Source organism: Lichenostomus cassidix, chromosome 4 (assembly GCF_008360975.1).
Source record: "Lichenostomus cassidix isolate B80296 chromosome 4, HeHo_3.0, whole genome shotgun sequence".
NCBI classification, from domain to species: domain Eukaryota; kingdom Metazoa; phylum Chordata; class Aves; order Passeriformes; family Meliphagidae; genus Lichenostomus; species Lichenostomus cassidix.
In genome coordinates this window covers 25,206,778-25,233,704 of record NC_139484.1, presented here as the reverse complement: position 1 = coordinate 25,233,704, position 26,927 = coordinate 25,206,778, and the positions used below count along the sequence as shown (strand labels likewise).

Sequence of the window (26,927 nt, the reverse complement as noted above, 5' to 3'; positions counted from 1 at the left end):
CATCCTGAACAATTTTCTCCTTATATGTCCAACCAGAATTCACTTGAAGCAACTGCTGTTCTTTTACTGTGTGCTCCTGAAAAGAGCTTAACTCCGTGTCGCATTATAGTAAAGATGAAGCCAACCCTTTCAATTAAAAGAAAATAAAATTAAGTGAAACATTTCTTCCAAGTCACATTTTACATTATGTCGTGACACTGAAAGTGTTCCTGGATATTATATGCAGTAAGGAATTTTGATCACCTCCCACAGCAGTTTCACTATCTTTGTGAGCTGGCCCTTATTTCAGAGAGCAGCATTTGTGTATCAGCTTCTTTTTCTAGACCCCTTCACACATTCATTTCTCTGCACTTCAGCATTTGTGTCTGGCCTCAGTGTCTGGCTCTTCTTTGGGGTGTTCACATGTACAACAGGAATCAGGTAATTGTACAGAGTTTCTTGGGTGTTGGGTGCTCTCTTTTACCAGGAAAACAGAGCAGATGCAGGCAGCCTGCTCCACTACACACACCCAACACATGCTCTGCAGAGCTCTTTTATCTGAACCCTATGCCATGCCTTGCTCATAAGGTAGCTTATGATATCTCATATTAGATAGCTTGAGAGCACAGGCTATAGTAGTGCTCTGGTAGATGCTGATCAAATACTTCATTATGCTTCTTCATGGTTTACTATCAATAAAGTCCAGCTCTTTCAAACACCAAACTCTGTGGAGGTTGCTACTAACTGGTGAAGCAAACTTGTTAAGCTGAACTACTTGGAGGCACACTTAAAATTTTCATTCAAAAGCCTTCCAATAAGTTTAGAACCAAAGCTATGGCATCAATATTATACCTAAAATTTATTGTCTCAGAAATTATAAAAATAGGAGGTATGAAAATAAAGAGGAAATATATCATGCAGAAAACAGTGTTCCCAAGAAGTCACTTCATGAAGTAATTTTAAAATTAAAAATACAAGCCTGTGGATAGTGCTGAAAACCAGGATGGTGTCCTGGATTACTGGGCTGCACAGGAGTAGGCGGTGTTGCATTTTGGTAGCCAGGCTGCAGTGCTGGATATCCATAACCAAAGGGCTTAGAAGCTTTTGATGTTTGGAGGGCTGATGGAGCAGGAACTGGGCTGCTGGTCACAGAACGTGTCTCTGGAAGGACAGAACAAATGCCACAGGTATTGTATACCTTATTATTTCCTTCTTAATTTAAACGTAAATTCCTAAATGCTTTACAAACAAAATTTCCACTCAAGTTTTTTCATTATCCATCAAGTTATTTTTCTGCACTGAAAAAAGAAATTAGCAAGGTAGGTTACTTCAATAGTAATGACAAAGACAATGTATATGGAAAGATGACCAAAGACTTGTGTCACTACAAACAAAAAGTAACTTTACAAATAGAGGCAACTAAAAAAAACCAAAACTATTTCAATTGAATAAAAAAAGAATAAACCCTTAGAACTGCATTTCATTCCAATATATACATTTGATATAAACCCCAAAAGAGACCATTCATGCTTAGTCTCACCTGTACCACTTCTGAATGACTAGAATCATTCTATGATACTACAATTACCTCATGGAAAGCTGTGTCTACAGTTAAGAATGGTTCAGTTGGCTTAGCCTTATGTTTTGACAGTAGTCATAAATGGTAGAGGAGAAACTAAGCATGGTATTTTTGAAGTTTGTAACTGATGCAAGTTTCTCTTGTACATCCCCCTCCAGCACAGTTTAGTTCCACTATTTTTAAAGGTCAAATTGAAACTAAGACATAGACCTAAATCCACAGTGAATTTAATAGCTGAAAAGAGATGAAACTACTTTTTAGAAACATCTACAAATGTGAATTAAGTTTTAGAAGAATTAAAGCTTGGTAAATTCCACTGAGAAAAGTGCAAACAAAGAAATAAAGCACTCAAGAAACCAACTGCCAAGAGACTATTTTTGGCATGAACACGCCATCAGGGGAAAAATCCTCAACAAAACAATTAGAAAAACAAAACCAAACAAAAAAAGCCCCAAAACAAACAAGAAAAAAAACCCAAAAACCCAACAGAAACCAACCAACCAAAGAAAACGACAAAAAAAACCCCAAACCAAACCAAACAAACGAAAAACCACCACACCAGAAAAAACAACTCACCAACCCAACCCCCAAAAAAAAACCAAACCAAACAAAAAAACCCAAAAAACCACCAACCCAAACAAATAAGAAACTTAATGTTGACACTGTTTATCTTTAAGGAAAAAAAGAAGGAACCAGTTAGTTTTACAATATGCCTTCAGCAGAATCAAAATGGGTAATTATCAAGCCAGAAGTTAGAATTTGTACTCCTGCTAGACTCTATGTGGATAACAGTATCAGCTTTTTAAGTGAGAGACATCTCACTTTAATCAGGAACCCATCAAACTAAAGCAAACTACTGTGACACTTTCAGGGGCCAGAACAAGGCAAAAGAGCCAGAAGGGCAGGCCCTCCAAATTAATCCAATTATCATTTCAAATACTGACTACAATACTTTGAAAAGCATCTTTTCCACTTGCTTTCAATATGGCAGCTCTACAGATTTTAAGACCAAGACAGTCAGCCAGTAGGCTCATTTAGAACCAATCTGACAGTCCTGATATTTTTAGAGCTAGGAGTAAGCAAAATAGCAGCCATTTTCTTTAAATGAAGAAAAATAGCAGAAAATAACGTGATCCAAGCATCTCTGCAAGCTGATATTGTTGATCTCCCAAAACTTCTGTAATGTGTCAGCCACTATTACCAGCTCCTAATGTCAACAACACAATCAGGCATACAGGATAATCTAGAAAAAGATGCTGCTTTCACACTTTGCATATTTTCAGCACTACCCTCAATACTACAATGGGAAGTATGACATGATTCAGGGAAGTTTTATTAAATGCTTATATGAACTGCAGTGTTAAAACTGTGGAAAATGATTAAAAAAGGCATGCATGTTTTCTCTGATGATTTCCTCTGCTCCTTTCATAGGCACTGCCTTTCATCTACTTGTTAATTAACAATAAACAACATCAGAAATAATAAAAAAACACATTTAAGTACCTAAACAAACAATCCTAAACAAACTGCTTACCTGGATAGCCACCTCCTTCCAGGGCATCATAATTGTTCAGAACAGGAGAGGCACTGCTTGTAGTAGAGGAACTATCAAGTGCTAGGGAAGGAAAATATTTTAACTTTAGGTATGTCAAAAATGGCAAACTTTTGATAAATAAGAGACTGAGATTTTTTTTTTTTAAACCTTTGTAAGAAACTGTCAAGAAAGATCCTGGAAAAAACCCACACCACTTCAGCCCTAAGACTTGAAAACTATTACCACTGTAAAGAGGAGAGGGAGAAAGTCTAATCAATATGATATTAAAACCAAGCAAACACATGCCCAACAAACAGCAAGAGAGATCAACGGAAAAAAGACAAAAACAATGAAAAAAGTTGTTTCTTGAAATAAATATTTTTCTTTTACACCAAAACTTGTTTCTATACTACATCATTTGAAGCCATGCATATTTTAAAGATAGTCCATTCATGACTTCCTTTACAACTGCAAACAGAAGATTTCTATTGTCTTCAGTGATTACCCACCATCCCCACCTTCAAGCCAAACTCTCAATTACTTAATTCTTCGCTCCCTTCTATACTGTTCCAATTCACAGCTTGCTTTCCGCTCAATCGGAAGATTTTATTTTCCATTATCATTGACAAGAGGTCTCAGCTTCAGCTGGAATAAACAATTACTCTTGGCTCAGCCAAAAGTAGCTAAGCAAAAAGTAACTATGTAAAAATAAGTACCACAAGTTAACTAGACAGACTCAAAGAAGCACAATGAGCACATACACAGTTGTTAGTACTGACGAGACTCTTATTACTTAATTTTTCGTTCAACCTATTGAACATATTGTGAATATTTTATTGTAAAAACTACTGCAAACAAAAAATTTTAAAATCTCTTCCAATGCCATTTTACATAAATTTCCAAAGAAAAAAGAGCCAAGAAGATTAGATGTATCTGCTCCTTAAAATGCCAAGCCATGAAGTGCGATAGGAAAGAGTCTATTTAAGTACTAAGAAAAAAACTCAAAAATTATATATATAATTTTTGTGGCAGAACAGATTCAAAAGATTCACTAATACTGTTCTACTCAGAGGGATCAACCATGACCAAAGTCAGTGCAAAGCTGAAAGCATTTCAAGGGAGAACTTTAATGGTTGAACATTTGAGATTTCCAAGTAAAGAGACTCCTGTATATGAAAACATAACATCACTGACATTTGGGACACAGCAATACCATGGCACCATCCTGACAGTAGAGATAATTTTTGAGCATTTTACCTTTAAAGCATTCAACTAAGAAATAGAAAAGCTATTTAAAAATCCAGAACACTAACAATAATCTATTATTTAAAGGAAAATTTAATGCTGTGACATTCATATAATCTCAGTTTTCAGCTTTTCACTGTAAATCTTCTTTTTTTTTTTCAATCCTGGAGGTTATAAAAGAATGTAATTGCAAGATTTTATTTTCTATTCTAGAAGCTGAAGGAAACAAGATGTATGACTTTTTTCTTACCCTGATCAGGACTAGGGCCTTTTAAAGCTTTGCTAAGACTTACTACAGAAAAGTCAAAATACACTTTTGTTAGGTCAGAAAAACAATTAAGAAGTTACACAAACACAAGCAACCAGATTTCCAGCACCTGTTCTTCATAAAACCACTGTGACAATCTGAGCTAGAAATCTGCCTACTGAAATCTGTTCAGGATTTGCATTAGCTCCTGGTGACCGGGCAATGAACAGGACACTGCTATATTAATCAGGCAGCCTCCGTATCAAGCCTGGGTGCCCTTCCACCCTTTTCCACAAGATACATTTAAATGCAAGGATACCCCCAAGGCTACAGGTTTTAGCGAAGTACAGAACTTGAGAGAGAATGATGGTAGGGAGTATGAAACTTTGTTTAGGGTACAAAGGACAGAAAGGTTACAATTGGTAAAAAACTCCAATGAACATCCTTTGACTGAAATCTCTGTACATGAACCCAACACAATGTTCTTAATTTTAAACTGGATGTGATCATTGGTTTGTTCCATTCTTTATATAATTATTATGAATACATTATACTATTTTCAGAGTATTCTAGGTGATGATTTAATTATTTTAATAAAAATGAACTACATGGCACTGATTTTTTTCTGACTAGTTACAATATGAATTATAAAACTAAAGAAAAAGCTACAGACGTTTCCAATTCCCCATCAATACTAAAAGCAGGCAGTAGTATATCAGCACAAGGCATATGCTGTTACTTCCATCTATTAACAAGAGTAGTAGTCTAATGTTTATCTCAAAAAGCTTTTTATACTGTTACCACTCAGGCAGACAGTAAAGACTTCCCTAAGTTTGAAGAAAAAAGTTGCCGTATTTCAAGAAACTAAACTGGTGAAAAACATTAAATTCACAAAATCAGGTAATTCTGACAAAACAGGCAGAATCCCTGCAACCAAGTACTTAACAATTCAATCAGTTAGAACAAACTGCTTCTTAAAAGAATGATCAACAAACTTTGTAAGTCTTCCTACAAAGCAAGCAGATTAGAACTGAACCTGTGTGCCTGACCATTGAGATATACACTTTAGAAGAAGAAAAAAACCAGCAGAGATTTACTGTCATAAAAAGCACACTTACTACCTCTCAGGATTTACTTTACTACCGTAATTGTATGAGTTCCTTATGCATAAAATGAGAAACAAGGTAAACACTGTTTAATATACTGATACAAATGGCTTCTGGTTGGTTAACTTGATCAATTATCAGTCTAAGTTCTACAACTAGTTACCTTCAGCTAGAACTCAGTGCAAATTAAAATATTAAAAATATGAGAGTTGCAAGTTGTGAATATTACTTTATTACATTCATAAAACATCTGATATTAATATGACAAAAAAGGACCCATTTGTTGGTCACTACTGAAGTCCTTTTTGTATACTAGTAACAGCTGGGAAATTTCAAGTTAACTTGATGAGTCAGAGTAATGCTTCATCTTAAAGGAAGAGAAAGTTTCAGGGGATGGAAATATGGAGAAAACCTTGAGTAGGAAGAGAACAAGATACTGGTGTAAAGCTAAAGCCAACCTGCTTCCTCATCCTCCTCATCCTCTTCCTCATCATCTGAACTTGATGACAAGGGAGCTGGTGCAGAGCTAGCTTGATTATTAACATATCCACCATACTGCATGCCTGTGAAGTGGAAAGCACAAACATCAGAGTCAGACGGACAGGAAAGATGAGAAACGAAAGTCACAAATCATTGCATTAAAAGTGAGAGAAATTAGCTGCTCTGGAGAAAATCCCAACATGCAAAAAGTTAAATCTACAACCCTAGAAGCAGTTTTTAGTGGGCTAGTTCAGCAAAGTATTAGTAGCACATGGAAGTTAGCAGAAAATTTTTATTGTGTATGTGCATGTGTACCAGGAAGTTAAACTACACACACTTCCTGCATCTTTTGAATATCAGTTTGTCCAGCAAAGTAGTTTCATAAATTAATACACAGTAATTAAGGAGTTATTTCCACCTAAATTCAAATTATGTTACGAAAATGTTTAGTATTAACTTTTGATACTTTTGCTTGGCACAGCTGCTCCTTTCAAGACAAGAATAATTCATGTTGGAATTCTGTCAGAAATGAGTGAAATATACTGCTGTTGCCACATGCGAGAGTACAAACACACATACAGAGAGCCCAACACAATCAGGGAAAGTAAAGCTAGGTAAAGCTGAAAATTTGGTTTGTCTTATATTTAAATGAGTGCCTAAACTCAGGCTTGTAAGCACGTAATTACACCATGCACTCCTAGAATCTGGTGACAATGCAACAACTATTACTGCTGTTACCTCCACAGCACAACCTATTAGATTTTTTTTTTTGTTTGCTTTTACAATATCTGCTCTAAACATATGTGAACAATACACGAAAGCAGCACATAAATATACCATTTTAAAACAGAGTAAAGCATGAAGCAATAATTAATTTCCTACATTACTTGTTATTGATGCAATTTCAGCATCTCCAACAAATTTTATGCTTCTCTTGTGACAAGGCAGGGTTAGCAAGGATTTTAAATATGCAGTCAGGCAGTGACATCCTAAATAAATGCAAGTGGTCACTGTTTTTCTCTTAGCAATCTAATGGATTGCTATGACAAGAAAATATCCTAACTATTCAAAACTTCTCATATTTTTGGGAGTTTGGGGTTTCTTTCCCGTGTAGAAGTACCGTGGCACACTGAGTTGCATTCTTTATTTTAATACTATAAAGCACTAGAGAAGCATTATGCATAATCTGAAACCATTCATGGTAACTAATAATATCCTCATCCATTACTTCAACCGACTATATCAACCTATATTTTATTTAAAATATGGTCTATAAATGCTGTTAGTTTCATGGCTTTTTCAAAAAGCATTAGCAAATGAACCCAAGAGGAGCACTTTAATTTCACTTAAAAAACCCCAACAGAATCAAGGTGAGGAGCATCTACTCAAATACTGGAAGTAAAAAGAAAACAAAGTAAAATTATATAACAACATTCTTGAGAAGGTGAACTTGCATACAGAGATTACTGCAAGAATAGACTGGCATTATATTCCTTTATCCAGTGCATTAATACTTGTACAAGTCCAATCAAACTTCCCCATAATTCAAGTAGTTAGAACAATGAAAGAAAAATCATCCCAAGCGCACCTGAGTAGATACAGTGCTTCAGTTTTTCCAAACTGCTAAAATACAGGGCTAATTTGAGTAATTTCTAGTCCCATCTTTTACGAGGTTTACTGGATGCACTTGATAAGGAGAATACAAGAAAATCATTATCTGTGCGCAAGAACAGACTAGAGCTAACAGACTATCTTTTAGTGTTTTCTCAGGCCCGGGAGAACTATTGAGGAGTTAGACAAAATAACTGCATCATCATGAAAGAGAGAGAAAAAAAAAACACATTGAAGTAATTAACATGCAAGTAAAAGTGAAAAAAAATAGTAAAAGTCAGGATGACAAGAAGAGCTGCACTGTAACAGCGAGAGCCAAAGTAAAAGTAGATGTGCCCAGTGTGAGAGTGCAAAGACAGACCTCTAACAAGTATGTATATGGATAGGAAGAAGAAAGGAAGGTATCTACCTGGGAAGTGCATGCCAATGCAAAAATTCCAAGCATGCACAGATGAGAGAAAAGGACTGAATTAGTCATTCTATAATGTTCCTTTAAAGCCTTCATACTATTTAAAAAAAAGAAGCACAACAAAGCTTCTACTGCTAAAACTCCCCCTTTTTCAGTTACTGGTCACATACATTAAGAATGCAGGTGTTCGGAAAGAAGACAGAAGCAAAGTGATTGAAAAAATATGCTAGTGATACAGAAATTTAGGAATCATGAACTATATCACTATGAATGCTGTGAAGACATGACTGCTTTGACTCTTACCAGCCTTATGAGTTCGCATAGATTTATTTTCATTGCCAACAGTACTACAAAGGTCTGTCTGCTTTTAAGAATCACCTGTGTTGCGCTAGTACAACTGTCCAGCCAAACAAAGCCTGCTGAGAATAAATCTGGACAGCCTAATTTAAAAAGTCATTTTCGGGGGGGAAGGTCTCCCATTCTAGTTCACTGCCCAGCAATGACCATTGTAGGCCAACACAGGGAAGAGAGCAATTGAGGACAGAAATGGGTGGCTGCAGACAGCAGTTCCAAGTGTGCCTAATCGTGTTTTCGGCTGTGACAACTCAGTTGTGCTTAGTATCTTTTACAGATTTCATAACCATGTTAAAATTGCCCACTGTGAAAACTGCAAAAGCTAATTTTGAAATCATTATTTATTTCAAGTCAGGTTATTCCATAAATCTGGCTTAAAATGCAACCTCAATTTAAATCATCACAAATTTCTTGCACTGGAAATTTCTAAACTCTGCAACTAGTGTGGTATAATAATACTGCACTCTAAGGCTTTATATCCCACTATAATTTACAGACATCTAGAAATGTAGGTGGCAGGACACAGAAGATAAACTGGGATAGCAACTCATTTGCCTGTGAAATAAACCAACTATTTAGGCATTTTAAGTTCAATCACCCATACCATGAAAGCCTTTGAAACATAAAGTTCACATTAAATTTGTACAGACAGTTCTGTAAGATTAAATAGGCTTTAATGCATTTTAAGGTTTATGTTCCATTAGAACATAGCCAAGTAAACAATTAGAATTTTTTAGTTTTTTACAGGAATGCCCCAAGAGTAGCCTAAAACAATGAAATCCTCTTTAAAAATTAATTCAGACTGGTTTTTTTCAGAATGCTTTCATGTAGACAATGGTATCCTATAATTAAAAAAAAAAAAAAAAATTAGTCCATCTGACCTCTCCATGAGAAAAACACTTGAAATTCCAAACATTCAGTACATGTATTCATGCAGGTTCTTTTCCACAATAAAGTTACTACATTTAATTGTTCATTAAAAAGTTGTTGATAAAAAAAGCAAGAGTACATTACTTATTTCAGACTCCTCAAATGAAACTCATGAAGAGTCTGAAGTCTTCCAATATTCATGAAACCATAATCTGAACATAGAAACTTAAATGTGTGATGACATGTAAATGGACAAAATTAGATCAATACAAACTCCTGACAACTTAACTTTATACTGCCAACATACTGTTTGTAAAGTGTGCTCATTCAGCTACTTACTGCATTGACCTTCACTTAGTGGAAGAATTTGAATGTAGGGAAGAGTTCAGCAGCCACTGCACCGATTTGTAGCTGCTATACCAGGTGTTCACAAATCTCACAGGTATCACTTCCAGAACACACATATTGGACATGAAGGCATTCACAGGCAAACAGCTTAAAATCTTTTTCTCATTAAAAACATGGTTTGCAATTTCTTTGGAAGAAGCAGAAGCAACACTTTTTTTCTAGCAAGCACACCTACAATACAAAGTCTATCTAGCACTAAAATCAACTATAAAACTGTGTAAGAGCTGCAGTTCCAAAATTTGACATATTTTCCTTAAAATTACACACTACACAGGACTTTATAGCAATGAACAATTATTTTTTTGCCTCTGAGATATATGGAAGTTATTAATGGACAACCTGTATTGTCCGTTCCACCAGAAAAAGGAGGAAATAAAGGAAAAGGGGTAATTTACTTGTTTGTGTCAGAGGATTTTATAATTTAAAAGAATGCACTGTGACAATGACAACCCATGCTGTTGACAATTATTTTGAACACTAGAGGTATCACATTGTTCTGGACAAAATTAATGCATACTTCCACCCATCACACAGAGTTCTTCAACCGTAAGATTTCAAAATTCTGAAATTGCTATAGAAAATATGGCCAAAAAAATTTCATGCAGTCAGCTAGACTTGGAATACTAGATACAGAAACATGTAACAATCAAGAGGCAAGTCAAAACATCAGTGTAAAATTAAATTTAATTGAAGAAGGCTCAAGGGCCAACTGATTCTTTGTCAAGATGTTGCCAACATCAGAGTAGGAAGGACCTTATACAGAAACTCCTTTTTTCCCCCTCAAGAATTCTTGCAGCAGCTTTCCATAGGCACTTACAGCTAGGCAACAGGAAAACAATTTTACCAGTTTGAAGTTAAACTCACTGCTTCTGCAAACAAAATAGCAAATTTCTACCTTACACTTCATTTTTCAATACTGACTAATTACAAAAGCTAATTTTAAGACCTTCTTCTAAGAAATTAAAGTAGTGAGCAGCTTTTTAGAAGAATAAGGGTGCTAAAAGAATGGGTACTAAAAGAATGAGCAAGAGACATGTATGACTGCCAACAAGACAAACAAGCCAAAGACAACACATGGACAAAGCAAACACAAGCACTAAGAGAAGCTAGAACCAAGGTGACACCACTACTAAGGGAGCCTGATGAGATGCAAGAAATGCATTTCAGTCAAACACAGAAAAGCAGAAATAAAACTTCCAGCATTCATGTGTGCACATGGAATAGAGCAGAAGTCTCTGCTGTAACTTCCCATTCCCTTTTAGTACCTTCCTGCAGGGCCAGCTCTGGTGACTGTGTAACAGATGGTGAAGATGGTGGCTGTGAAGACAGGCTTGAAGCAGGTGACCTTACTGAAGACATCACAGCAGAGGAAGCAGATGTTCCAGCTCCAGGCTTGGTAAATGGAACATTCTGGCTCACTGACTGCACGGGCTGTGAAGAATCAATGCCACCTGAAAACAGCAGAGAGCAGGAACCCTTTGTATGTACTTGCACAGACAATTACACAACACAAGCAATCACATTCAATTTCACAGTTAAGTACAAAAAACAATACAGTACTTCAAAGAGAGATGCCTGCAAACAAGTATCTATGGAAAGGCTGGTTGCTTTAAAAGATTAAATATCTATGGTGCTAAAACTCCTTTATAATGAACAAACTGCTCTGACAACAGCAAAAAAAGGAAAGCATGATGTAGTAAGAGCAAGACTAAGATGAAGCTTATTTTTGATACATCCCTACAACTCTGTGCTTTTACAAGTTACTCTTCCCACGTAAGTGGAATGTAATTCACCTGAAACAGGCCCCCCTCAACATTCCCTCCACATGAGGAAACCTTGTACAGTAGACCAATATTATGCCTCCCTTGCAGTGCTGGCACTTTGCAATTTGAGTACTCAATGATGAGATCCATATTCCAAGTAATCTGTTTCAATCAACACTGCGTATTCCACAAAACTTCTGATGTGCTTTAGATATCTGGACTAGATATACTCTGCTTTTAAAAAAGCCAGATTAATGCTTTGAGAGATTTGACAGTCACTTCAAACTCCTATCAGACAAGGACAACACAACTTCAATTAAATTAGCTCTTAACTAAGGGCTGTTCTTTGCTTACAAATTGAGAAAATTTGTACTATGATTATTTCTAAAAATACCCTGAGAGACCAGGCTGTTAATAATAAGAAGAGAATGGAAATGGTTTTACCAAAAATACCCAGTAAACAAACACAGATATTAGTAGAGTACTTGCTTAAGTTACAGAATTTGCTAGAGGATGCAGAGGTAATATTAACTTTGCTTCTGCGCACACATCTGTGTAGTTCATACACTCCCTGACTCTTCCTTGAATAATGGAGGTCATACTCAAAGAACTTTAGGGGCAAGTTGAGGTTTCCTTTAGAAGGAGAAAAAGAAGAGGTAGCTTAAAATAATCCTGTTTTTCTTATTTACAGTAAAAATTAACAGCACATATCTTTACTATCTTAAGGGAATTTTTATATATTTTGCAATTTGCAAATCTAATGTTGAGCATACATATGGCTTTTTTGCAAGTCTTACCAAAATCAAAATTATGTCTTTTTCCAAGGTACATACAGAGCACTTTTTTATTGCACTGTACTTGCTATAACCTTTGCTTCTACACAGTCTTGCAGATTCCCCATGACATCAGCACCTGTCAGCAGGAATTTTCTTATTACAGGAGCCAGAAGGCTTCCTCAAGCAAGGTATGCAAGACAACAAGGGAAGTTCTTTGCCACATTCACGTGCTTACCCAGTTTTTGTAGCAGAGCTGTTTGTAGGATGACAGTATTCTCCACATTCCAAGCCAATATAGCAATACTGGCAGTATCAAGCACTGCTGTAGAGAATTCTAAATGCTGTAATGTCTGTGTCACATGCTCAAAGCCAAAACCAATTTACACCTGGATTAGCTAAAGATGTAATACCTTCCTGCAAAGTACTAACATCTATTATCAAACAAAGGTTATCCAACATCCTTAAAAATTATGTGAATCCTATAAAAGGACTGGAAAAAAAGTTTTAAAACTCTGAGAAATAAAATGTATTTTTTTCTTTGTACAAAAATCCAACCTGCAAAATTAAATGCTAAACTTTATTTGGAGACTCTGTAAAGGTTTTGAAAGCTGTAAGTAACCAAGACCAAAGGAAACACTTGGACAAAGTTAATATTTAAAAACACATTTTTGGTAACTGTCATCACATGAAACAATCTATGCTTAGAGAAATAATGCTATCACATGTTTTTCCCTCTGGCCAATGAGAAGATTGCATTCTGTCATATAAGTAGTGATCATTTTAGGACTGCTTATTTTAGCTCAAGACAAAGCTGGACTAGACACCAGTTTAGAGCACAAGTTTCGCATCAACTTATCCAGGACAAAAACAATCAGGCTATGAAATATTCCCATCAACTGATGTCATGAAAAGTCAAGAGTTTTGTCAGGCTGCAATAAATATAAACACATCATCATGAAATTGTTACTTAATTTCTAACTTGAGACCCAGAGGTCATAGTTTAAAAGTATCACCACAGCATCTTCTCAGAATGTCAGAAGAGATGGAACAATCGTCTTTCTTGAGTTGTTCAAGGTGCAATCTTGATTTCTTGCCCTCACAACCCCACACACCCCCTGCACCCACTATAACACAATTTCTAAGGAGAGAGGTACCACCTCCCTGCAGCTTGTTTTTCAACAGCATAATTTGCCCCGAATTTCAGTACTGGCTGCAGTCCTTCCCCTTTTTTTCAACCACACCTATATTAGAAGATTTACAGGATTATAGCCTACATTCCTAAGGAACTGGGGCAGCAAGGACTTTACATCCTGATCTGACATAAGGGGAAGTATGTGCATGAGATAATGAAATTAGAGTGTCTCCTGTTCAAGCATTGTCCATACCAGGATTCAGAGAAACCCATGCCATACAGCCACAGGAGTTCTCCAGCTCCCTCTCCTGAGGGAGGAGTCCTGTAAAATTTAGATATCCTTGCTGACATTCATGCAAACTTAGAAAGCACCAAGAATAATCAGAAGGCTCACATTTCAATTGAAATAAGCTGGAAAAACATTAAAGAAAGCTACTGACCTAGAAAGACAAAAAGCCTAAATACTACAAAGTATGTCATTTACGTAGCATAACACTCCTGGACAGATTTTTACCAACACTGTTCTGCTGAAATATAGAATTTACAGCTAGAAGAGGGTGATTTTGCAGGGTTAAACTAGTTTAAACCACCAAGGAAAAAATCTTGAATTAGAGATATTCATATTCTACTTTATTTGTACTTCCTAAAGCAAAGAAAATTATTCTCACTGGCTATTACTTTTCAAGAGCATTCAACTACCAGCAAAAAAAACCAACTCCCCTTAAATTTGTTTTTTTCTAGTGAAATCTCAGCAAGCTTTGCTGAAAATATTTCAGCTATATCAGAGAGGGGCTGCTGAAGTTTTAGGAAGTTACTTTGTTGGAGTTCTATGTCCTTAGTACATGACATACAAAAGTTCAGGGTTTCGACCTTAGTAAATTCAACATGATGGAGGCTTTGCAAGGCTATGCATAAAATTTGATTTTAAAAGAAACCAATTTAAGTCCAGTGGTGACAATTTTTTTTATTCAAGTGGAAAACAATTTAGAAATCAAACAACTTCTGAAAAACTCTTACCAGCATAAGTTTCCTGAGTAAATCCTGTTTGAACACACAGATTTTATTAACACATCATTCTTCTACACAAAGGTTTCATTTTCCGCACAGAGAGCTTTCAGTGCTGACTGTACAAAGCTACTTTTGAAAAATACATTAAAACTCTAGCATCCTGACTGACAGCCTTTCTGCAATTTGCTTATTTATAATTCAAAGATTGTAAGGGTCATCTTTCACAGCACAGGGGCAATGACAGCAAACTGCCCTATATGCACCCTGATGCATAAGAGGATACCCTATTCTAGTTTCTTTACACAAACAACCACAGAAAGTACACTTAGGAATTTCAGTGTATTTTAATTTTTTTTCCAAGTAGTTTAGCTAAAAACTATGCACAGAACAGATGGCAACTGTTTCCTATCATTGTTCCTGAAGAAAGCAGGGAGGATGAAATATTCAGAAAATTTCCTTTCAACAGATCTTTCACTATTTCCTTATGCTCCTTGTGTATTGTATTCAGACACTTTCCAAGGATGTAAAAGAACTGCCACATAATTTTCAAAATCCAACTCATTTTTTAAAGGCTGAAAAGAAAGAGAGTACTATAAATAAAATGACTCCATCTGAAAACAGTAAGACTGCACTGGGAAATTTAGAAAGCATCTCAGCATCTCAAAAGCAAACCAATTAAGCCAGAATCAAACCATTATTATAATTACTTTACAATTTTATTATTATGCATTTATTTGCAATTTTTTATATAAGTATTTTACTATTCAGGTGTTAAAGCAATTGGATTTTCAATATACTTTAGCCAAAGATATTGAATTCTAGATTAAAAGAAATCATATATAATTGGAGGCAGTTTGTTTAGCCCCAAACATCAAAAATGGTTTAAAGTGTTCAAGATTTAGTAATAAAATTGTCCAGCTCTTCCTTCAGCCTTGCTATCAGTTGCTACCTTTATCTGCTTTTCCTCATCAGCAAATACAGAATCATTCATGTGCAGAGGTTGAACCAGGATTCAAAAGGAAGAGAAAAAAAATATTTTCCAGGTAATTCATTTCCAGAAACCTGTCCACTGTGCAATGAAGCACAGGGCATGCTTCTATCAGCAGCTTTACAAGCCCAGAAAGAGTCTGAATGTGGTTTACCTACTGATGCTACAGTCTGGCAAACCAACGAAGGACTGCAGTACTATTACCCAAGAGTAACAGAAACAGTGGATCAGTGTTTATTTTTGTAACTGCAAAGCGAGTTTCCATGACACAGCACTACCACAGCCAATTCTATCGTTAGTTCTTTGAAATTCAAGTGTAATATTACTACTTTTTCTTGAGACCATGTACTAACTCAATCACCCCTTCAGGAGCAGAATTGAATGGTTCAAAAACAAAACTACTTCTCATCCTCCTCTTCACCAATGGAACAGAGGTCAGATCCACTGTTTCACCTTTAAAATAGCTGCTAATTACAAAGAAAAATTGCTATGAACAAATCATTTCAAGACACCTCCACAGGAAACTAAATTAACCAGCACTGAAATTAAAAACTTCTGTAAATTAAACACTAACAGTTTGAACAAACAAGAAGTTGTTTTTGTATGCCTACTGCATATTGTACTATTCTGGAATGATACCTGCATTCTGTCAAGTCCAGCTGCAGATTCTGTGCTCAACAGAGTCAACCCTTTCAGTCAGTTCTTGAAAGAATTAATTTTTATGCTCAACCACAAAATGCCAGTAACTTCAGGAGCTTTTCAAGGAGCTCCCTATTTTTCTTTTTTGAACGATATTTTGTTTCATGATTTAAAATACTGGAGAAAATTACAGGGAGCACTCATCAGCACAGAATTCAAACCTACTAATATTAAAAGTAATAAAACTGAGCTGAACAGGACTTTCTACATGCTAGTCTGGGGGCGGAGGGGAGGAGCCAATACTGAAGCTTAATTCAAACTGTGGATTGGATGAGCTTCATTTAAGCTTCACTGCTTTTCCCAAACAAAGCTTTACCAAAGCCAAATTCTTTCTGAAGACCTTGTCTTAGAAAACCTATGCTACAAGGACTCCTAGAACAGTTTCACTGTTACACTATCATCTGAAATATCTAGCATTAAAAATGAAACCTACAGTTATCTAGTATCTGTCTTTAGTAGAGAAAGCAAGCTGCAGTCTGGCACTGCTTACAAGTCCAAACCGCATGAAGTCAGAAAATTCCCAGTTTAGAAAGAACATCAGAATCTTTCTGCACAGACTATTGTATTCTCATCTGCAGAGCAGGATGTTTCAATGTGAAGGTACACCTGTATCTCCAATCTCTTCCACGCTTCCTACTAAGCACAACCTCGTGAACTAGCACTCAGTTTTCCTATGAAACAGAAGCTGCAAGTACTAGTGAGGATTGAGTTTACTTGCTCTCAACTGGCACCTTCACTTTATAGCTGCAGCCATACTAAAACCATCAAGTTGTTGCTAACAAAAATCAGCTACAACTTCTTAACTCTTTCAGAAGCTTATAAAAAAATATTCATTAAAAGAACCCAAATTGATTCCAAACCCATCCAGGGTTTCATTTTTTTCCTGAACTTTGTGAGAAAATGCATGTTTGTTTGTTAAGATCCAATTATTATGGCTAGCAGAGAGATGCCTCTGCCTGAATTAAGGTGCAAACGAGATCATATACCGAAGTCAATCCTACGAATTTTATTTAACAGTAAACATGAAGGAGAGAGAGAATAAAATAAAAAGAGAGGGGAGGGGAGAGAAAGAGAGAAGGAGAGACAAGTGACAGATTAAGACCCATCAAGAGAGTACCTGGCAAGGGGTAGACAAGAAAAGTACCTCAAATCCAGCAGACACTGCCAGGCTGAGAATGAAACATGCTCCCATATCATTGGGAACTGCCCAACTGCGCATGATGCAAGAATTAAAAGGCACAATTACATATGTGCACTGTTATCAAAGGAAGCAAAAAATTCAAGATTGGAGTGCTTCAGGAATCCCATATAAGAGATGAAAGCAATGAGTTATACATAGAGGACTTAATTTTCATGAAGGAAATCCAAGCATTCATGGTGGATGTGACTGTGATACAAGTGTACTGACACATCTTTAGAAGATGCCACCACAGAAAAAGTAAAGAAATACCAACATCATCCAGGAACACATGGAAAAAGTAAAGAAATACCAACATCATCCAGGAACACTGTACAAACACATCCAGGAACCTGCAAATGTGGCAGACATTGTATTTGTGAGCTTTCCCCGTGGAGTGCAGGGGAAATGGTACCACAGAAACCAAGAACTTCTGAGGGCCCTGGGCTTCTCCAAGTCAAGGTAGCAGAAGACAGCTTGGGCCTTGGCCTCCAGAGCACCCTGTACTTCCTGTACACATTGTACGTGTGTTTGTGAGTAAAGCATGTGCTGTTTTATCACCTTAACTCATAATGAAGTTTCAGCAAATGCCATGGGCAGAGGGCAGCCACAAGCCAGCTGACACCAGGCCTGGACAGCACGTGGGGATAATGGATTCATATCATGAGGTGTCTCATGCCATCCAAATGGGACAAAACTCTATGGATTTTCACTGAGGAGGAGAGGCCACCTATACTTAACTCAGATAGGGAACATATATAAATTATATGTGTTCAATAAATAAATATCATCACCTGGGAATCCAGACAGTGTCCTGTTGGTCCTCTTCTGGTCTTCTTGGTGGTGGCAATCCCACACAATAAAGTTCAATCGGTTAATTCTGTTCCAAGCACTTTCCCTTGGATGTAGGGGGGAGGTTTTACACTGTCTTTTGCAACACTGTAGATTATGCCCAGTCCTTTGGTGGAAGGCCTCAGAAATGAGTCTAGGGCCACCTCGGGGGTCTTTTTGACCCCTTTCAAGGCACGAAGCTGCCTCTCACATCAGTGCAGTTAAACCAGTCATGGCTCATCAAAACGGATGAGGACCTTCAGGCCTAAGCGTGACAGCTGTGTAAGGAAGGACAATTGGCATAACAGAAAGCACCATCCTGCCTCCACAGGGTCTGCTTCTTATCTGGCTCAAAACCCAGCTTGTAACCTCTGGTGGTGAGTGTTCACCTCCTTTGTCTTCTGTGGATTGAAGGCTTTGCCATCACACACCACACCCCCAAAAACTCTCCTCCTCCTCCTCCTGGGTAAAGTGTGTAACCTGGCCTCAGCAAAGCACCCTGCTGCCTCCACAAATGGCTGACTCTTTTCAGTCATTACCATGAACATTTCAGTTTCTCAGTGTCACTAGGGCAAAATTTAGAGAAACAATTTAAACCGTGACTTAGAAAAATTCTCCAGCCAGAAAAGAAAAAAGTATCTTTGTGATTAACAGACATATTTCATAAATTATACATAACTTCGGAAAGGCATGAAAAAACTCCCATCCAAGGCCACTTACATGAAAAACATATCAATGAACTAAAACCATCCCCTAAAGTGTATTTTTCTGTATCTCTCAAAAGAAAGAAGTAGCTGCTACTGTAAGGACTGCGATAACCAAATTAGAAAAGCTACAAAAATGAGTGACAGAATTCAAAATTACATTACAGAATCGCACACAGTGAACAAATACAAGCCAACAAGAGCACACGATTACTTATGTTTCCCAGACAAATCTGAAGTTCACTATCTTTCCAGTAATACCATACCTGTATTTATTTGGTTGTTTACTTTAGTAACCGATCCAGTGAGATTCCTGCTGAGGTTGTCTTGCACAGACTGAGCAGATGAAACAGTTGATGAAGTTGTATTATATCCCACGGGAATGTGCTGTTGAAGGGAATGAGGTACTGATGTGCTCTGGTTAGAAAACACATTTGTCTCTTTGAACTGTCCAACAGCAGGTAGACTCTGAGAGGTAAATGTCTGCCCATACACACTGCCAGCAGCCATGGCAGGATAGGAAACATTAGGATACATGGCACCAGAAACCACAGGCATGGCGTAGTGATCAGAATTAAGGGGAAATCCCTGAGATGCAACTGAAGAGCTGACAGAAGTGCTGTAGTGATTATCAAATGCTGAATATGACTGCTGAGCACTCATATGCAAGTAGGATGCAGCTGATATTGCTCCTTGAACAGGTCTGTCACTGGACCCCCCTGTATGGGGAGGAGTGTTGTTGTACAACTGCTGTGATTCCTGTGCATTCAACACATTGCTACCCACAGATGTCATAATGTTTTGTGCTGGTGCTGAATAGTAATTAGGGTAGTAACCGGCTCTATACTGATTATCCAGATGTGAAGCAGCAGCTTTATGGGGCACTTGGGAATAGTGTCCTGAAGGCGCACTGTAGGTTGGAAGATGTGAGCCATAGCCAGAGGGGACCTGCATCTGACTCTGCATAGGACCTAAAATGAAGAGAAAACGTTACATATATTAAAGGTGCATCTGCTACTAGAGCAAATGGACTCTGTCCTTGAACTAACAAACAATTGCTTTCTTCTTTTCTGTCACTATTTTTGAGTTTCACTCCCATCAGCAGAGAGAGAATAAACCAAGTATAACAGATGCAAATACAGTATTTGAAGTAATTTGCAAACACACATGAAGTAGCAGAAAATGGATTGCTTCCACTCTTGAAAGAAGTTTCTATGGCAAGATTGTCTGCCCCATTTGCATTTTGATTATTTTTAAGAGTTTTTAGGAGGCTAGTACTTTTAAAAATAGTGAGAAACAGTAAGCACCAAACTGATGTTTCTAAGTGATTGAACACAAGTTTGCCTTACAGAAACTGCCTGAATATGGAAACCCAAAAGCTGCAGTCAAATCAGTATGCCAATACATAACAATATAGGTATTCTTTTTCACAAGTCTTCAATATAGTAACCAAGATAAAGAGTTGCAGGGCAGTTATATTTGTCTTATATGTTCTTACGTATCATGCTTTCTGGAAAACTGAGGTTCTCATGAAACTACAGAGTATTTGACAAGGCACATCATTTTCATTTACTGCCTGATACTTACATCAGGTGTAAGACATGTTGATATCAGAGAAACTGACTTATCGCTGCAACTGGCCCTGCAACATTAGAGATTAATTACATACTGGCCCAGCAAGGGTCAAACAAGTGCTTGCTTGCTGGAAACCAAACTGATTTTCTCAGCAACAACTGCTCAACGGGAAATCTCGAAGTTCTTCCTCACATTCTTTTCCTTAACCCTATTTTTATTTTTACTGAATCACAAACACTTTTGTCTGGATAACTTGCTTTCTTAAAATTATTACACTCTATTGCTTACATCACACAGAATGACTATGCTGTTATTTCCCACTCCTTGGTCAATAAAAACACAAACACAGCACTGTCCCACTCACAAATTAAATGGCAGCTGAGGTAATAATGAATAGTTCATTCCCCTGCTTATATTTACAATGATTACAAAACTTAAGCATTACTTCTCTTGCCTTGAAATTCTGAAAAATCACTGTTCTCCAAGAAACACTCAGATATCCTACAATTAACTTGCAAGGCAAGTCTAATAATTAATTTGTTATCAGACCCCTATAAGCAAGGAACATACTGCCCAAAATTGCTTTCTGATAAAATTAAAAATAAAAATACCCTTTCATAACTGACGGGTAGTTGAGCAGAAGAGAAAGGAGTTTAAAAAATGCAGAACAGTAATTCGGTCTGCTGGGTCAAAAGACAGAGAGGCACTTGGGAGAAAAGCATAAAGAGCTTAAAAAAATATATATATCTTGAGTTTTGAGGAGAGCATGTAACTATGCTTCTGATTCACCTTTTTGTTGAAAAGGTGGAAGCTGCTTCATAGAGTTCCATAGCTGTTTCTCTTTTAAAGGAAAATGAGTTAGCAAGTCATTAACAGCTACATGAACTTCATCAGACTTTTGACCTGCTTTTTAAAGTCTGAAAAAGCAAACCCAAAAATACATCAATAACTTAAATATGTCAAGGCTTATTGCTTCAAGCAGCCATTTCACTTAAGGTGGCAAGAAAGATATTTTATCTGAAAAGCCTGTGCATCTGTTCTACTAATATATGCAGATTTAACTAACTGAGCAGGTGTAATTTAGAAACTGGTCTAGGAGCACCTGACTTCTAAATAAAAGGTTGCATATCAAATCATCTGCTGCAAAGTCTACCAGTATCTAGCTCTTGTTTGAAAACACACACCATAAATAGAGATTAACTTACCAATACAAGGTATCAGTCTCTACACTATAGAATGCAGAGTCCTTTTTATTCACATTTTTAAGCAGAAACATCTATAAACACACATATGAAAACCTCACTGAGACAGACAACATCAGAAAAATCGTATTTTTGATTTTTAACTGCACATCCTTTGAAAGCAAGTACTACAATTACAGCTGAAAGATTATTCCCATTATCTGAAGTGAGCCTTTTGTGCATTTGATTACAAAGAATATGAGTAGAAAGTAATTTTTGCACTGCAATTAGCTGAAGCTACTAATGGTGATTAGATAACTGGACAGTTTGCAACACTGGAAATCGGAATACATCTTGAGTGTCATTTTGAAAGCTGGTTAACTGCACAATCTGTCCTGAAGTCGTAGGTACTACCTCCCTTCAAAACACCTGACAAATACCTCAAAATATTCTGTGAAAGGAGCTGAAAACCTGAGCTGCACAAAGAAGGTGTATTTCTAAAACATCATCTCTAGAATGAAAGCAGTGAACCTCTCCTTCTATGGACAAATCAGTACTTTATATAATGTTCTAATGTGTAATTACACAGACGTTAACAGGTGAACCCCAAAATCTTAATGCTTTTTAAGGGAGAGGGGAGCCACCACACAAAAAACTCCAAACTCCCACAAAAAAAGCAGCAGTGCTATGGCTATACCACTGTATAAATTAGTAAAGCTTTGCTTGCTAATGCCTTGTTTGGTTTTTCTGTCTGTGCATTCCCTCAGCTGCATAATTCAACCATCTGCCACACACCCTACCTATGGAGTCTACGGATGCTACAGCACCAAACTTCCTTTCTATCCAAAACCACCTGTGAGCTTTCTGAAACTTTTAACATCCTTTCCCCACCTCCACAGAAGACTCCCACAGCTTCCTCACCTGTCTTTCACTCCATGGGGAGGGGGAAGCCCCACTGTCCCTTGTTTGCTGCTGGCAGACAAACCAGCTGATCAAGCTGCTGCTGAGCTCTCACAACAGCTCAGCCACAGAATTGATGTCTCCTCCTTCATTCACACAGCTTCCCATTTTCACAAAATATTCAGGAGGTTCCCATCTTTCACATCTCTATTCTCTTTATCAAATTGATTGAAACTATCCAAAGATCCAAAGTCTGAGAAGGGATGAAAAACAAGGCTAAATAATGCAATAATGAAAATATTTCTTCCAAAATGCCAGTAGAGATACCAGTGGAAGCCTTACAAACCAGCTGTAGACAGCACTAGACAAAACTCTTCTAAAGAGCCACAGGAATTCAATACAATTATCCTTTCAGTGCTGCATTTCAATACATTAAATTGTTAGCTCTGAAGTCCTCCATCACTACTGAAGAAATGTATCATCTTTCAGTACTGATTTAACAAGAACCATTTCGTTATGCTGAAATTAAGAAATAGGTAATTTTCCACTAAGATACAAACCCACTTGTAAGACTGCTACAAAAAAAGCTTTTCAAACTTGTGAGAGACAAGGAAGAAAATAATACCATACATACAAGAAATTACTTCAAAAAACCAAACAAAACAACCACCCCTAAGTTAAACTAAGGTCTCCAAGGAGCTCAAATGGACTTGGTCATTGAACCAGGCCAAACTTACTAATAACAAAGCTGAACATCCTTTTTAATATCACCATATGTACAACTGGTTGCTTGCTTTCTGCAAAAAGCAGACTCTCTTTCATCAGATTACAGCAACTACAAAATTCTACCTGAAAAATTCAAATTTTAACAAATTAAAACACAGAGCACTCTAAACATCTGAAAGGATACACTGGTGTTTTCTTTCAGCCAATACCGAAATGGCTCAGTTCACTTCAGTACCTTAAACTCCACTACAGTGACATAAAATTAAATTTTAAAAGCAGAGACAATTCTCTTTGTGAAATTTAGTCTCTATTAGACAAAACAGAAATTTCCACTAGCCTTTTTCTGCTGCTATTCCCTTCTATTTCCCCTCCTGTTTCCATTAATAGAAACCCACAAAATCTCAAATCTGTGTTACAACTTCAGGAGATTAGTACTCAGACAACAGACCATTCTAAAAATTTTGGAATGCTATTGCTAGATGTCACAAAATGAAAAATTCAGAGCTACTGACTAAAGTCATCAGACATCCAAAGGAACACAGAAATCAAAGTTATGCAATAAAAATTCAAGTTTGTTATTGAACAGTGTATCCATTTCTCAGAATTAAGAGTGTTTGGCAGAAAACAAATGGTCTATGCCGTGGTTTTACACAAGCTGTTTCTAAAAATATTAGCAGCAACATGGAATTACTTAATTAAAACAACAAACAGTAACGATGGCTCTTCAAAATTACTACTTCATTCAGCTAAGAACATAAAGAGAAGATACGATGTCAGTTTTTGTTTCTGTAAAACACACTTCCAGCTTATTCACGCTGTAGCACGGTGTCCGGATAATGGCATGTTTTTTGATTAAAAGCCATGTAAATTGGCATTTTCTGAACAATTTTTACAAACCCCAGCATGACAATACCAGTTTGAACACATCTGAGGCATCAGTATCTCCTTAAAATCTACCGTTTAATTACTTTCATTTTCTTCAGTGACTGCCTCAACACCTAGTTAATAGGCATTCAAGCGCTTAGCACATAACTACCCCTTTGGACATGAGAAAAAGTCACAACTCACGAGTAAAAAATAGTGTAGGTCCTTACCCTCCATACTGATCTGTTCAGAAAACACACCTGTGCAGAAAAAAGCCTGACTACAAAAGATTTAAGAGTACGAGCTGGAACTCTATGCAAATAAGAGGCCAAATTTAGATACCAAAGGAACATTACATGGAGAAGATGATTACAGAGGGATTTTGAAGAGTTAACGTGGTGTGTCAATAAAGAACTGATTTTACAGCGCACCAATTTAAAAATGCGGAAGTGTACGCTCATTACTTTCATTCATAGTACAGTCAGTCTCACTACCTCTCCACCTGAAATGGGAGTCAGTATTTTGCGACTTTAAACTATTCTGCCTTTGTTTTTCAGTGACCCACATTTCACTGGTCCAACGCTGGCTGTTCAACTCAAACCCCAAGATCCGGTTCCGTGAACGCCTACCCACCTACTACTTTTAAGTTCGCACACAGCTACAAAGTATGTACTCTCGCCCACAATACGCGATTTTCTGCCCATTCTCAAGCACGACAGCCAGCCTCGAGGCCTGGAGGTGCCTCGGCCTCCAGAGCCTTCCTGAAACGCCACAGAACAGGCGCCACAACACCGGGCAGATCCAAACCCGCGAGGGGAGAAAGGCGCGGATATCCCCTCCCTCGCCCCTTTAGCGAAGCGCGAAGAGGCTGCGCCTTCTCAAGTTCTCTCCGCACGCAGCCGCGGGGGCCAGCACCTTCCCCGAGCGGCTCCGCCGGTCCCGCTGCCTTGCAGCCGGAGCCTCGCTCCGTGCCGATCCGCCGGGCCCACGCCCGGCCCCCGGAGGCAGGCAGAGCGCGCAGGCCCCCGGAGCCCACAGGGGCATCACCCCCGCGGGCGCGGCCAAGCTCGTCCCGGGGACCCCGCGGGCGCCTTTCCCCGCCCGCCCGGGCCCCGCGCAGGCCCCTCACCGTTCTGGCAGCGCGGCGCGCCGCTCGCAGGGGCCGCGGCCTCCAGGGAGCTGCCGGGCCCGCCAGGGGGAAACGCGGCGGCGGCGGCGGGCCGCGGCGGCAGCCCGGCGGGCGCGGACATGGCTCCCCACAGCGCTTCTTCACCGCGTCCCACAGCCGCCCGCTCCTCTTCCTGCTCCTCCTTGTCCGCCGCCGCCCCGATCCGCAGCCGGGCGCCGAGCGAGGGTCGGGAGCCGCGGGAGGGCCCGAGCGCCGCGCGCGCCGTCGCGGCCCTGAGCGCCGCCGCCCACAGCGCCCCCCGGCGGCCGCTCCGCCGTGAGGCCGCGCCCCGCCCGGCTCTGCGCGGCCCGGCTCTGCGCGGGCACGGAGGGTGGGGGGGGCCGAGCGGGGAGGATGGGGTGGGCCGAGCGGGGAGGATGGGATGGGCCGAGCGGGGAGGATGGGCCGAGCGCCCCGGTGGGGGCTCACCTCAGCCGCTCCCGGCCGGATCAGCCCGTGTGGGGGATAAACTGCCTGCCTCGACCCGGCCGCTTAGTTTGTGACTCTGTGGGCAGGCCGGGGGAGGGTGAGGAGAGGCTCGAAGGAGGTGATGCTGCACCCCTGCTCGGCCTTGGTGAGGCACATCTGGAATGCTGTGTCCAGTTCTGGGCTCCTCAGCACACGAGAGACACGGAGCTCGTGGAGCGGGACCAGTGAAGGGCAACAAAGATGACTGAGGGACTGGAGCATTCCGTATCAGGAATTGCTGAGGGAGCCGGGCTTGTTAAGCCTGGAGAAGAGACAACTGAGAGGAGATTTCATCAATGTGTATAAATATCTAAAGTGGGGGGCCAGGGGAAGGAGCCAGGCTCTTCTTGGTGGTGCTGAATAAAAGGACACAAGGCAACAGGCAGAAACTGATGCACAGGAAGTTCCACCCGAACATGACAAACAACTTCTTTGCTTCATGGGTGACTGTGCACTGGAACAGATTGCCCAGAGAGGTCGTGGAGTCTCCCTCACTTGACTGTCAGGAGATACTCAAGAAGATACATCTGGACTCAGTCTTGTGCCATGTGCTGTAGAATAACCCTGCTTGAGCAGGGAGTTTGGACCAGGTGAGCCACTGTGGTCCCTTTCGATCTGACTGATTCTGTGAGGCTGTTCGTGTCCCTGCCTCAGGGCACAGACATGTACATGAACAATACAGACACCTCTCATCATTTGGCTTAAGTGAGACATTTTTGTCTGTAATATGTGCTATTTGAGGTATATATATACCCTGGAACACACAAAGATAATGTGTATGTTCTGCACAGGGAAAAAGGCCTCACAAGGTGAGGCGAGGTGAAAACTCTCCCTCTGTAATTATTCTTGTACAGACAGAAAAGCCTCACTAAGATGGGGTCAGCTGAGGCAAGGCTTTTCTTTCAGTGTTAGGAGTGCACACTGTATTCTGTCTGTCTCCAGTGTGGATATATGCTATCTATAGAGACAGGCCTTCACAAGGAACAGCGAGGTGAGGTAAGGCAAGACTTTTCAGTCAGTGTACAGAATATACACTGCATATTCTCTAAACAGGAAGGCAACTGTTGGAGAGCCACTGCTGTGGTTTAACCCTAACCAACAACTGAGCACCACACAGCCCTTTGCTCACTCCCCCACACCCCATC

At 39.0% G+C, this 26,927-nt stretch overlaps 1 protein-coding gene across 3 annotated transcripts in view; it reads right to left on the bottom strand.

The window, feature by feature from the left end:
- The window catches only part of SEC24B (SEC24 homolog B, COPII component), a 46,912-nt gene extending 21,343 nt beyond the window's left edge, over positions 1-25,569 (bottom strand). The window contains exons 1-6 of one of the 3 annotated variants that reach the window (XM_085058376.1): positions 25,276-25,569; positions 19,167-19,871; positions 11,088-11,273; positions 6,149-6,253; positions 3,093-3,173; positions 959-1,140 (exon numbers count right to left, since the gene is read on the bottom strand). In XM_085058376.1, coding sequence (XP_084914502.1) covers positions 959-1,140; positions 3,093-3,173; positions 6,149-6,253; positions 11,088-11,273; positions 19,167-19,871; positions 25,276-25,396 — 1,380 coding nt within the window. In that variant the 5' untranslated portion in view covers positions 25,397-25,569. The remainder of the gene's footprint in view (positions 1-958; positions 1,141-3,092; positions 3,174-6,148; positions 6,254-11,087; positions 11,274-19,166; positions 19,872-25,275) is intronic. The other 2 variants (XM_085058377.1, XM_085058378.1) reach the window with 2 other exon arrangements.
- Positions 25,570-26,927: the final 1,358 nt, after the last annotated feature.